This window comes from Plectropomus leopardus, chromosome 12, assembly GCF_008729295.1.
Source record: "Plectropomus leopardus isolate mb chromosome 12, YSFRI_Pleo_2.0, whole genome shotgun sequence".
In the NCBI taxonomy this organism is placed as follows: domain Eukaryota; kingdom Metazoa; phylum Chordata; class Actinopteri; order Perciformes; family Serranidae; genus Plectropomus; species Plectropomus leopardus.
In genome coordinates, this window is record NC_056474.1 from 8,008,061 (window position 1) to 8,022,575 (window position 14,515).

General features: G+C 39.1%; 1 protein-coding gene across 4 annotated transcripts in view; it reads right to left on the reverse strand.

Annotated features, from left to right (window-relative positions):
- The window catches only part of lpin2 (lipin 2), a 33,497-nt gene that overhangs the window by 10,941 nt on the left and 8,041 nt on the right, over positions 1-14,515 (reverse strand). For 3 of the 4 annotated variants that reach the window (XM_042497730.1, XM_042497727.1, XM_042497731.1), the window contains exons 3-15: positions 9,661-9,756; positions 8,326-8,690; positions 8,131-8,238; positions 7,913-8,039; positions 7,187-7,535; positions 6,527-6,626; positions 6,184-6,371; positions 4,219-4,312; positions 4,052-4,121; positions 3,869-3,961; positions 3,625-3,707; positions 3,073-3,220; positions 2,508-2,656 (exon numbers count right to left, since the gene is read on the reverse strand). In XM_042497730.1, coding sequence (XP_042353664.1) covers positions 2,508-2,656; positions 3,073-3,220; positions 3,625-3,707; positions 3,869-3,961; positions 4,052-4,121; positions 4,219-4,312; positions 6,184-6,371; positions 6,527-6,626; positions 7,187-7,535; positions 7,913-8,039; positions 8,131-8,238; positions 8,326-8,690; positions 9,661-9,756 — 1,970 coding nt within the window. The remainder of the gene's footprint in view (positions 1-2,507; positions 2,657-3,072; positions 3,221-3,624; positions 3,708-3,868; positions 3,962-4,051; positions 4,122-4,218; positions 4,313-6,183; positions 6,372-6,526; positions 6,627-7,186; positions 7,536-7,912; positions 8,040-8,130; positions 8,239-8,325; positions 8,691-9,660; positions 9,757-14,515) is intronic. The other variant, XM_042497728.1, reaches the window with a different exon arrangement.

Consider the following 14,515-nt stretch of genomic DNA (forward strand, 5'->3'; position numbering starts at 1 on the left):
AATGACTCAGATGTAAGGTCACAATGACCTTTGACCGCCAAAATCTAATTAGTTCACCCTTGAGTCAAAGTGAACGTTTGTGCTAAATTTGAAGAAACTCCCTTGAGGTGTTCTTGAGATATCATGTTAATGAAAATGAGACCAACACTCGGATGGCAGAACAGACGGACAATCGCTATCGCCAACATACAGGCATAAAACAGTACATCTGTAGTGACGATCATTCAAGAATGTCACATAAAGCACCATAAGTACTTCACCATTTCATCATAAACAGAACATTATGGACCGCTCTCCACTAATGAGGATTACTGGCCTACAGGGCAGACACTATCTCAACCGCAACTTATAGCTGTGTGTGCTTACAGGCAGAAATGTAAATGGTCTCATTATAACAGCCCCTGTGCTCTTCACCCTGATGCTCAAAGAAAGCCACATGTCATAGGTTAGCCTAAAGGGTCACAGAGATAATAAGCTTCAGTCAATCTGGATCTGTTTGATGTAAACCACCTATGAACCTCATAAGAGTGGGCGTCAGGCAGATATCAGACTTGTGTTGAAAGAGATGGAGCTTGCTTTAAGCTAATTAAAAAGCTTAAAACTGGATTATGGACTCAATATCTGCTATTTGAGAAGGACTTCAGTTTTTTAAATGGCAATGATGTTACGAAAACGGCAAAAGATCTCTAGGAAACGAGAGGAAATGCTCTGTAAAACCAATGTATTAACTTTTTTTTTCATTTAATAATACAACCTACCACATGTTCAACAACTACCTGCTCGCCTCCATCTCAGGTGATCACACGAGTCATCAAATAAGGAGCTTTATTTCACAGTATGTGGGCAATTTATGGACACGAGGAACTCAAAATAGAATAGCACATTCTATTTTACATTACATTCTCTCTTGCAGTATGAAGTGTACAGACCATTGTCCAAAACAAGCATGCATCATATGTTACACAGGCAGTGAAGCATCATGCCACACTATGTATAAAGTGCAAAAAGGTTTTTGCCAAGAGCCCTGTTCACACCAAAGATCTGTGACCAGATGAGTTCAATCTTGCAACACCTTGCAATGTCCCTGTCTGCAACATTTTCAAAACCTGCTAGTTTACACCCATGAAACTAGACAAGACTGTGTACTGACTCCATAGCAACAACTCTGTACTTTGTACTTTGTACTTACAGCTTTTTTGGGTACAAGTAACAACCGTTAGAGTACAAGCAGCAGCAGCCACACGCCGTGACGACGGAGACCAACATATGTTTCAACAATCATTAAGATGTAAATGAGACTAACTCGGGCTCTGCAGGACGGCAAGCTGACCATGAGGAGGGCAAGAAAAATAGTGGCCAACCCCTCCAACTCTGAGCACCAACTTTTGGAACACACTGACAGGCTGCAGTACATCAGGACCAAAACCACGCCAAAAAACAAAAACAAAAACAAAAACAAAAAAAACCCCCGGTTTCTTCCCAACTGCAACCCCACCAGGTTCATCCTATATACTGGGATAATGTTTCCATTATACCTTGTTCCAGGTATAAGACAAAAACTCAGGTATTACAAGGGAAACTGAGGTATTGCTTGTAAAAAAATGTCTGATTTTGAGTGCAAACAGTATTATTGGTTGTTAATTTATGGCCTACATTGCGTTATGTTTTATCACTGACCCTTTGATTGCTTCTTTGCTTGTTTTTCTTGACTTTTGTATTTGTTCATTATTCTTATTGAGATCAGATTCCTTACAAGCCCCTGGGGATTTCTTATTCTCAACTGCACAACTTTGTCTTCTTTTGTTGCTGCATTTTCGTTTTTTTGTTTTGCACAAATAAACCTTACAAACCTTGAGAAATTGTATTCTGATGCTGTTTGTCATAGAATGCCACTGTGAGCGAACACGCCATCTGCTGAACTGACTTGACCATCTGACTTTGCCACATGCTGATTGGCTGTTCATGTGTGATACTTTCTAAAACCAGCCACTGGCGACATGACAAGCTGCACTGCAGCTGACACAGTCATCAAGCTTGAGTCCAGTAGGGCCATTTCACACTGCTGCAATTTTTTTCCCATGCAAGATTAAGTCTTTGGTTTGATGTAGGCTTAACAGATTGATTACTCCTCATACACATGCCCAATTAAAATGTGTTATTTATTAAGAATATTTTCTAAGCATGCAAAGGCAGCTGACTTTATAAGCAACCTTGGGGAAGCCAAATTCCCATGCACTGTGGAGAGCTGACGAGGCCTCGACAATGCAAAGTGTTGTAAAGATAGCATAAGAATTTACTGTGCTGTTCAGTACTCCATAATCAATAGATTTAAAGACTGTAGAACTTTGTCCCTACTTTTACAAAGAGCTAGTTTTCCAGAAATTCTTGTTCAGTGTTTATGTGTACATTTATAACATAAAAGTAGAATAACGTCTCACAGAAGTTTAGCACCATTATTCTGCTTAGAGGGGTTATGTAACTATTGTGGGTGACTTGGAGGCACGTACTTGGTGATGGTGCCATCAATGTCAGAGATAATGACTTTGTCGTCCCAGTTCCACAGGTAGATGGTGCCCTCGCAGCGGCATGTTCCCTGGTACTGGGTGGTGATGCTAAACGTCACATCATTAGGTCCCTCCTTCAGTTTCAGACTGGCCTGGTGACACAAGAGGAAGAGAGTGTACACATCTGGAGGCACAGACGATTTCATTTACTAACATGTGTTCCAACAGTGTGGGCATTAATTTGCAGTTTGACTTGTTTTGCCTCAGTGAAATGAACATATACAGGTCTTGAGAGCCCCCTACAGACTGGAAATGGAGCAAACATTATGCAGTTACTTGCTAGCCAGTAGAGGGCGCCCCAAACTATAACATAAACCCTTTCAAGTACAGTAAGTAGTTTTGTTATCTGATCATCTTTTTTGAAAACCAGCTACATTTTTATTTGATAGATGAAGATTAAACAGTCAAATAAAAGTACAACCCAGTAATATATAAGAGTAATTGGATGGTAGAATACTTTTAAATAAGTTGGTTAGAGATGATTTCGAGCAGGGATGCATGTACTTACTATCTGATCAGAGGAGAGGCGTAGTGACTTCCTGTAACTATGTGGGCTCGGGTGGTGCTGACCATCTACTGGCTGCAGTCTCTCCTGACAGGACGCAGCGCTCACCTCCTTAGCCTCTTCATCACTGGATGAGTCTCCTGCTTTAGGCCTAAAGGGAAAAATATGTATGTATATAAATAAATATCAATTATTTGGACATCGAATGAGTGACTGAAATAGGCTATGACGTACGACCGTGAGCAAAACTTGTGGGTGTAAATGTTTTGGAACTATTATTTTTTTCTAATTTGTTTTGCAACTTCTAAACTTGCTCAAGACTTGAAGCTGATTAAATGCATTGAATTAAATTCAAATTTCACATATTATGCCCTTAATGATCTTCTTTGTAACCCTTCAGAACACCTTTGTTTGTCAACTTAATTCTCCCACAATATTAAGCAATTATACTGAGTTGTCATAAAACCGATTCATAAAACTGTGGAGCTTTTCAGAGTTCAACATGTCACTGAACTCACTCACTTGGTGGAGTACTGATTAACCTTTGGGACTTACGGCAAAGGCAGTTTCTCCTGAGACATGGAGGGTCCCTCCTCCTCCAGATGAGACTCCTCCTTCGTTTCATGCTTCGTCTCTGACTGGAAGAATAAAAGGAAAGTATGTCAAAATATAAAGAAGATGTAAAAACAAAACACTTAATAGATGGATATGAGTCTTAATTAACAGAATATGAGTCTGAATTAACAAATAGTTTATTTTGCAGTGCAAGTTTTTAATATTTATGATGGCATGTGCACACCTGCTTGATTGCACTATCTGCCCTTTTTCGCCAGAACCACCAGCGGCCTGACTTCTTTGGCATTTTCTCCTTCACCCAGGCCTCCTCTGTAGCCTTGACAAAAAGACAAAAACAGTTCATGAGCTAACTTTTTTTTTTTTTTACAATAATTCATATGTAACAGAAAAACAAGATCACATTTACCTTTGGTAAATTCTTCTGAAATGCTTGTAGACTTAAAATCAAGGGTGCGGCTAGAGCCCAATTATAATATCTGAGAAAAATAGAGAATCGTTAAAGAGACAATTGACCACACACTTCAAATATATCTCTTTAATATCTCACATGCAAAATAAAAAATGCGTTCTTACCTATTCCCTATTTTTACAACCAGGTTGGGGTTATCTATAATTGCTGGATTTTCAGCAAATTCATGATAGGTGATGATATGCTCCATGAACCTTTCTGCAAATACAGACAGGAGAGGGACATTAATTACAGACAGCAGATAAAAAGGTCAGTGGTGGTGAGCCATATCATCTTACTTAAAGCCACACAGAAAAGGTCAGGGAACTTTTTCTTCAATTAGCCACATCAGCTGTTGGCTTCCTAGAAACGGTCCAAAAACTTAACAAAAGAAGACATCCAGCTGGACAAAAGACCATGTGAAAGAGGGAAAAATAGAGTCTGCAAACTGGATAATGCTCCTATGAACAATAATAACCACTCAGTGACGTTTTAAGTGATGCTATTTTTCTGTCCTATGAAACACATCAAGAAGAGTGTTTGAGACACAAGAGTAAAAGTGCTTTTTCAACCCTGTAAAATAGACAGTTGACGCCTTAAAAAACATTGTTTATGTTACACTAGGGTTTCTACAGGTATCAGACACTTAAATTGAATGCTCTTTTAAGACGTTTTCAAGATATTTTCGGAGAAAATAAAGTCTGATTTGTGGACAAATCATTATTTTCTTATTCAAGCTATGCAGGGAAGTATAAAGTAAGCAGTATGTATATGTGATCCCTTGCAGAGGTGGTTTTATTTTGGTTTTATTATATGAAGCACTTTGTGCTACAGTTTTGCTAGTATGTAAAGTGCTATTTAAATAAAGTCTGATTAACTGATTGATCAGAGGCTATTAGGTTAATAAATTTTTAGCCAACAGATAAGTGCAAGTAAAAAGACATTATTAAGTTTAGTGGTAGGTTTAAAGATTTGTTACATCAGACAGGGTTCCCACATGTTATGTATGGACAAAGTTTCATTTTTAATGACTTTTCAAAGACCTATAATAAAAATTCTCATGAACATTCACAGCCTATAACACGAACAGAACCGTATGGTGTAAATTATATTTCTACAGGCCATCCACAGACACAGAGCAGTGGAGCTCCCGGAGTAGGGGAGTAACAGAAGACAGTTTGGTCAGCCTATTGGTTAGTTTGTTTGGAGAAGGACCTTTAAAACTACCATGCTCTACTTTCAGAGCAGTTAAAATGAAATAAAAGTATGCATTGGCGCTCCAAGTGATAACTGAAGCCCTGGAAGGCCTATGTCAATTGCTCAATTTCAAAAATGCAGTGCAATTTAAACATTTTAGTGGGACATAGATGTGGAAAGTTTGGAAATTATAACCCATATGGATACATGGAAGAAGAGACAGAACGTAGGAAGAAATGAAGGAAACATATGTTACAGTAAACGAAACTGCGCGCATGAATGCATAGTGCCGCAGAACTATGTTAATTAAATAGCCATGTAAAATAAATGTGCTGTTATCTTACATTATGTGGAAAGGTTATCCACAGAAGATTACGTAACAATTTATTTCATTAAACACAACAAAATTCCATGACTTTACCAAACCTTACAAAGGATTTTACTAATTTCATGACTTTTCCAGGCCTGGAAAACATGATTGTGGAATTCTATGACTTTTCCAGGTATTCAATGACTGTGGGAACCCTGATAAGTTATTAAGACTTTCACACAGAAGAGGTTGACTAATTATACCAAAAATAAAAGATGGATAGATTAAATTTGACCAGAAAGTTTGTGGCTATTAATACCTCACAAATTCATTAAGGGTATTTAATGACCTGTAATATTAATAAAATTAACTTTAAAACTTTTTAAGGACCTGCAGACACACCTTAGACATATCAACAGAGCCTGTCTAAAAGCCTTCTAATGACACTAATACAGTTGGTAAAACTTTGCTGTTACACAATGCGTTATGTTCGTCTCTACTGGCTGAGGTTAACTTTCTATCCTGCATAAAAGTCCTAAGTGCACTTTCGGCTACATTTTTTATGAGTGACATTCTGGTGTACCTTTGGATATTTCAGCATTTTCTGTGAGGCCTCCGCACAGAGAAAGAGTGACGTCGGGGAGGTCACTCGCTGAGTCAGACAGACACTCTGTCCCGCTGTCAGCAGCTGCACTGCCCACCGACTGTGGGGACTGTGAACCAGAGTGCATCTCTGAGTCCATCCAGTGCTTCGTCGCTGCTTCAGACTCACTGGAAGAACAAAAGAGTACAACACGTCACGATGCTGGTCTTATTAAAGAAGAATATTTTTAATTTAGCTTTAAAATAGAGCAAATTAAGCTTTCTATTTTTAATTAAACAGGTCAAGCAGTGACATAAATTAAGTGCCTCTTTGATCATTTTACCTCTTGGGGAAATATCGTGCAGCAACATCAGGTTCAAGTACATTCAGGTCATCTAGGTAGATGTCCTCTGGACCCTGATGCTGGCTCCTCTTTGGGACACCTACGTTCAACAATAGATGTATTTATCAGTTAATGTGCGATAAGGGCTGGGCCATATGGGCTGAAAATCATATTGCAATATGTTTAGGCTATATATACACAATATGTATCTCAATATTTTTAAATCTTCTCAAAAGCAAATAATTATTGCTAGAACTGGGAGACGCAATCGAACAATACATTTTTTTTTTGCCAAATTCCCTCTTTGATGGACAATACTGTAGTACTTATTACTTATTGGTACTTTGAAAAACATGAACAGAATTCCATTTTTGATCAATAATCATGAGTCATGTAGATATAATAACTAAGTGGGTAAAGACAAGTATTAAAACAAGTAGAACGGTCTGATAAGTTGAGAAAAGTACATTACTTTACTGTAATGCAACCTTTAAAATCAGGTAAAAACACCATTTAATCCATGTCACGATATAATAATATCAAATATCTAGGACGATATATACTCTCATATCTCGATACAATATAATATCTTTATTTTGCCCAGCCTTATGTGCAATCATAATTAACTAGGAGAAGGCTGAAAAAGGGGCAATGACACACCTTTCTTCTTTGAGGGTGAGTCGCTCTGTTGGCTGTTGAAAGGGGTGGAGGTTGCCACGCTGGGTGGCAGGACGTCCAGGGGCTCTGTGGGGGTCACAGGACTTACAGAGGTTATGGTGCCGACAGATGCCAGAGGAATCACAGGTGTTACAGAGGTGATAGGGGTGATAGGGGTGCGCGGCTCGGGCTTGACTATGGTGCACGCTGAGGAGGAGGCACCACCATCTCCCCGTTCCATCTGAGTCTCTTTCTCCATGGCCTCGGAGCTGAGGATGACGCGGAAGTGGGTGCTCTCTGATGGGGTGATGGTCACGGTTTTTAGTAGCTCTGGTTTCTCTTTCTTGGTGACCTGGATTTTGGATATCGGGGGGGTGTTAATGAGAGGAGGGTATAATGAGAACTTGGACCTCTGAATAATGGTGCTCCAACTGATCATCCACCAATCCTGATTATAACAATAATTAATGTTAGTTTTTATCATCATACGCATATATTTACCTATTTATAGATATATATATTTTTATTACTGGTTGGGTTTGGAACAGTGTTTCAAATTGTGAGCACTTTTTTGAATTGATAATTGGTAAAAATATTGAACAATTAATCAATTAATCTTTATGCAAAAAAACTATAAAAGCTTTTTTTCTTTAATCAAAGCTCACAGCAACTTATTGCACATACTCTGACACCATTACATAGCTTTTAGATTGAAGGGTTGATGCTTACCCTGGTTGTTTCTGGAAACTCCCCCCAGGTCCACTGCATGTGGGACTCGGCTCTGAGCAAACTCTCGGAGGGCCGGACCATCAGCTCAGAGTCACTCTTTGGGGAAAAGGCCTGAGACAAGCCGTGACTAAAAGGATAGATAAACAAATGCAAACACTCAATACGACAGAGTCTATTTAAACCCTTGCTGATGGCTCTGTGTTAATGTCAATACGTACCTGTCATTTGCCGGCCAGTCCCCATCTGACATCGGATAACCATCGAGGCTGTGTCTGGCTGCGGGTAATTTGGGGTCAATGTCCCGCATTGTCGTCACCGAAGGGGACCTGTATGCAGAGTGAAACAGATACATAATATATATATTTTTTTTAACAGATCTCTTCTTCCACTGTGAGTATAGACCCTGAACCCACCGTGAGACGTGCGCTGCAGCTTCCTCGTCAGAGCTCAGGTCCATCTCAAAGATCTCTTCGTTTTGCCCGGTGCTGGACATAGCAGCGGTCGTAGCAGCAGGTGCGTTAGCAGCAACAGCATTACTGGTAGTGACTGACATGGGCGGGGTCAGCTCCTCTCTTCGGGGGTCTCCTTTGTGCTTCTTCCTCCGTCTCTTCTTCTTTTTTGTCGCCACGGTGCTTGGAGCGGGAGGCTCGGGTGGGTCCTCGGGGTCAGCAGGGTCATCCTCCAGGTCTTTTTGTGGCCTGTGCTCGACCTCTGAGATCCAGAACAGGTGACTCTCGGTGGGGATCGGAGAGGTGGCCAGGTGGGCAGGGACAATCTGCTTAAGGATCAATGAGAGTCAGGAACTTGAGGCTTAAGATACGTTTAAACAAGTGCAAACCAAAGCAGCATTAATGATTCTTTGTGTCTATTCCTAGTCTTATGACTGAAGTCCAGTAGAGCAGGGTTGTTGTCACTGCTTAAGCTCAATTCAGACCAAAGATCCGCAACAAGACATATCCGTTTTGGAAAGGAGCCTCGCTTTGACCTGGCCCATCTCAGCTTGACTCAAGCCGACTGATGGTGTCGCCTGTGACTCAGCTTGTCAAGTTGCCAGCGGCTGGTCGACATGGCAGACTTATGGAGAAAAGCGAGAATCACTTCATCAATCTGTTTGAGGAACAGCCGTTTATGCATGACGAATTTACTCAAATAAGGAGGGACTTGTGTACTCCAATTTTGACAAATCAGTGCTGGGAAATAAAATGCAATGTAGCAATGCAACTGTAGCAAGTAGGTTAGTCCACTATGACTGTCCTTATTCATATTTAAAGATGGAAAAAAAAGAATCACCCCTTTTTTTCTTCTTCTAAATTTCTTTAAAATCACCAAAAAATTGAAAAAAAAACTTGTGGGTTTGGGAGGATTTTTTTCTATAAAAATAGAAAAAGACTACATTAAAATAAATACTTAACACAGCCATTTAAAGTTGTATGCCCCACCCATAAGCCAAAAGGGCTTAAAATGACTTGACATGCCTTGTGGGCAGACATGGAAAAAAAAAAAAGTCCATCCGCATCACAAGGAACACATCACATTGGAAAACTGGATGGATGCTGCTGCTAATATAGGATAGAAAAATAATTTGCAGTCCACTCAACATCTCACTTCGCTTAAGCTGCTATGCTTCACGAGTACAAACAAATCTAATTTACAAGTTTGTGTTAATAACCTACAGCAGTATTGTCATTTCATTTTCTTTTTAAATGGTGGGTGACTTCATTAATCTGTGTAGTTAATTGGGTACTTACATTCAGCTGCTCAGCTTCCTGGACAAAAAAGGCCTCTCCATTATCACCAAGCTTCATGTGCAGCTCTACTGGCTCTCCATTCACTTCGATGTCAATCTGGAAGAATTTGGCAGACAAAAGCAATGTAATGGTACTTTTTTATTAGGAAATCAAAATCATAAAGAGGATGCCGTTTGCCTGACGTCTAATTAACATGTATTTATCTATCTATATACATCTGATTATGCCGTTTTAACTGATTTAAAAACAAACTGAGAGTTGATTTATTATACGTCTATTACATGTCCGATCATGTGTCGGCCAGTAGCTCATCACTATCCCACTCTGTCACTGGGGGCTATACAAAACCTAACCTAAACTGTATGGGTCCTCAGGGCTGCATTCTGTGAAGTCTGCCAGCAGAACAGGGCCATTCATGTTTGCCGGGCAAACCCCCAGCGGACCTGAGGCCATTCAGAAACTTGACACCACAAAAGCAAAAACCAGATCACGTCTGGCGCTGAAGAGAGGAGGCAGAATTTGACTCACAACAACAGCTAGTCTGACAACCTGAAACCAAATCATCAATATTAATTCTCAACCAACATCATCTGTTTTTTTTCTTTTCCTCTTGTGGTCCGTCGTGTTGCAGCGTTCCTTTCGCTGATGTCCTTTACTGCCGCTGTGGTCTCTAAACAGCCTCAAGATTTAATTTCACCCCCTCAGGGTTGCTAGGGGCAATTTATGTAGTATGGTGAGCGATGGCTGGGAATTTCCATGCCCAATTAATAATGAGCTAGAATAAATGAGGGTCCTCTTCAGCCTCTCACAGCCGGTGACAGGTTACATTCACTTGGCTGAGTTGTGGATTTGCCGATACCATGCTGCATTACTGGAATTACTGGAGGTAATGGCTGCCTGCAGGTGTTTAAAATCAAGGCATTGTATTGGGTTGTTTCTTTCTGACAGTGCCCAGTGAGACTTGCGAAGTTTGCATTTACTTCTGATCAGAGGAACAGAGCAGTAACTAAATATTGTATTCAGTTACAGTTTTAATTGGTGGTATTCTAAATACAGTTATTGTCTTAAAAAAAGACTACTTGAGGGGATTTCTTTGTTTTTGTTTTATGTGGTCTAACACCGCTTCCTCACTGAATGTAACTCAGGAGAGCATCAGTTTGAGCACGTCGTTTTAAATTGTAATGTCCTAACCAGCTGAGAGTGGCTCATGACAGATGCCCTGTTTTGTATTTATTCCCATCGCGCACTTGGAAAGCACAGCAATGGACAAAGAAAAGCTGATTCGTGAAGTACTCATTTAACAACTAAAACTTAAATAAGGTGGTAGCAGGCTGAAGGGAGATCTCACAAAAACAACATGTTGGCTGTTAGCTACACTGTATGTAATTCCCAGGGAAAATCACAACATAATGCATGTCTTTTCTGTTGGAGAAAGTGACTAAAGCTTAATTATATAGCACTTTTTAAAAAATGCAATTACAAAGCACTTCACTGACATATACTACACTCACTTAAATTAAATGAGTGAATTAATATATTAATCAAGTTTCAATAAATTACATTGTAGAAAATAGTACAATGAGGGACAGACAAGACCAAAATAAACAAATAGAAACATAACACATGGAGTTGCTCTATAGGAAGGCTAGTCTATAAAGGTGGGTTTTTAGCAGATGCTTAAAACAATCCAAGGATTCAGCAAATGTGATTGACTGAGGAAGATTTGCTGATAGCAATAAATGACAAATTAACAAATAAGTAATCTAATGAAATAGGTTGCAAATTACATTTAAGGACAGTATTCAGTGATCTATAGTGGAATATGTTTTAAAAGTAAACCTCCCAACACTTAGTACAGGAAACAGAAGAAAACAACTATTTATGCGCAGCTGAGTTTACTTATTATCCCAAATGTTTTTGGAATTAAATACCACTTTAAAAACATTTCAGGTTGCCAACAAAAGTGACTAATGTATGGGCAGAGACATCTACAGCCAAAATTTAATTAGTATTTGGCTGGCAACTATAGTTTTATTCCCACTCTGAATTTTTAAAAATATCAACATGACAGGGACAAATATCGCTTCATTTATTTGGTCCAGTAACTTCAAAAATATATTTATTTATATATTACAGCAGCCCTGGAGGATCTGATAAGTGACCTCAGGGACGCATGCATATCTGCTGGTTACACAACAGACCTTGTTGAGGCCGTCTTCTTCATGTTTCCTCCCCCTCCCACTCATTCAAGTTGTAGAGCTGTTGCCATAGTAACCACTCATTCAGCAAGCCCATCAGCATTCTGGGTAGGTAGTGAGACAGTGTCAATCCCCCTCAAATCATCACCCACTCTGATCCTCGAGCAAGTGAATAAGCTTTATTCAACTTGGAGCACAACATCTCTTTTCTAAGAATAGAAGTCATGGACAACTTCACCATTGATGGTGATGGGGTCGGAAGTACCATTAAATTATAAATGCTGTCTTTTTTTTAACCATTACTAAATACTAGCTGAAGGAATATCCTCAATCTTTATGTAAGACATTGACCTCAAGAAACCCCAAATTCACAAAAAGGTTGTGTTGACTGATTATAAAGCAGGTTTCTGTAACAAATCTTCCATTAGATCTGCTAAACTCATGACATTTAGCCCTACATTTATTCACCACAACATCAAACAACAACAAAAACAGACTTTACTTGCTCTCCCTGCATGTCAACTAGGACAACACAAAGGTGCTGCAAAAATGTCGTTTTCTCAAGTTAGAATTAGGTGGTAAAAACAGCACCGTTGTTCCTGAACAGTGATTAATTAGATCTCCTCTCCAGGCCAGAATATACAGTAACAACTACTAACAAGGAAGGAGAAAAACCCAAAGCATCTCATCTTCAGAACATTTCCCCAAATGATTAAAAAATGCTCCACTGAAGCTACTGACTGGCAGAAGCAACACAGGAAACCTGACTGGTCAATCAGTACGGCATACAGGTCTTTTTCATTTAACAGTTATACTACCAAGGATTGTTGGTTACTGCTTGTACACGTGGTTGCGAGTGAAAGTAAACGCCAAACCATGATTCAATGTTGTTTGGCGTTTCGCCTCGCTTTAATTGCATTTTATTAGCGCTTTATCTCTTGAGGCTCAGACACACCAAACTGACGTCAAAGAATTAGTTGTGACAAAGACCGAACCACAAAGACTACAGCCAACTAGCATGTACGTTCTACACCTGCGTAGGAAGAAATGAGTCTCCATAGCAGCAGGCGGCCATCGTCTGTATTTGTCATTCAAAAACAGAAACAATAAGACCGACAGGAAAGATTCAAGACACTAGTTAGCCAGTGAGCACATTAACAACAGAACCAAGGCTGAAAGAACGAAGGATATATAATGTGCACTAGTGAATCATAAAACAAACAATTATGAACCGTTTTGCTGAAGGCAAAAAAAGATAATCTTTTCAAGTTTGTTTGCATCTTGCACACTCTTGACTTAGGTCATTTGTTTAAAATTATTTAAAATCTTCACAACTTAAAAAATAATTTTTATATTATTTATATGTGATGTCATCTTTTTATTTCTTTAATCTCTTGTTATCTATTTCAACTTTTTAACTTATGTTTGATCTATTTAATTTCTTTCATTTATGATTTTATTGCTTTATTGTTTCTCTTGGTGTTGTTTTTGGTCTATTTCTTTGTAGTATTTTATATTGACATTTTACATCTTGCATTATTCGTCCTTTGGTTTTAATTTCACCCCGACTCTGCCCTAGTTTCTTCTCACTCATTGTTGTATCGTCATCTATGTATCCCATTTCTGTTTTGCTTTGTTTGTCAAAACACTTTGTAAACTTTGTTTTTAAAGGTGCTAAATACATAAAGTTATATTATTATTATTATTTATTATTATTACTTTCCTCACTTCAGTTTTTTTTTTTTTCCCTATACGCTGAGCTGAACTACCAAGCAGAGTGATTTCACTCACCAGCTACGGCTATTTAACATGAACACCCCCCCCGACCCCTGCCCCCCCCCAAAAAAAACAAAAAGCAGCCAATGGTCTGCAAAAAGTAGGGCAGCAGACATTCACCAATGTCCTGACATTGACCAGCGGCTGACCGTTGGCTTGGTGTGTTAGGGCTCTTAGATGCCAGCTGGTTACGGTCTGGCACCTGGTCACTACCTTTTTTTTTTTTTTTTTTTTTTTTTTTTTTTTATAAAGCCCTGACCTCACCTGAGCACTGTGGAGGTACACGCCAATAAAAGTCCCAAACACGGCAGAGGGCAGAGTCCCTGCAGAAAAAATACACTGCCCACACTTCCAGTGATGATTGAGAGCGAAAACTTCTGTATGAGCCTTTACATTGTTTGTTTTTAAGACAATCCCACACACTATATTTTTAAATGCTGTTTACAATATTTTGGTTTAAATATTGAAAACTTACATTCAGCCAAACTTCCTCAAAGAGATACCAAATCTCAGAGGGCAAATGTGACCTGACGTTATAAAGAAGAATCAGTTACCAAATGCTTATTTTTAAACCTGAAAGTAATCTGGCTTAGTTTGGACAACTGATGCGTTGTGACTGTCAATAAAATTCAAATAGGCCGATACAGTCACTTGCATGTTGTGACTCGCATGTTCTTTACGCCTATCTAGTTAATGAGTGAATGTCAAAACAATGTTGTATCTTTGGGTGATGTTCCCATGTATTGCATAATGATGACAGAGTTGATTACCTCGTGATATAATGTGAAGGTGAAGTGATCCGGTTACGTTTTGCTGCTTTTGCTTCGCTGTGATTATGGTAGGAACTATATGTTCCCTTATCTATGCTCATAGTGAATTTT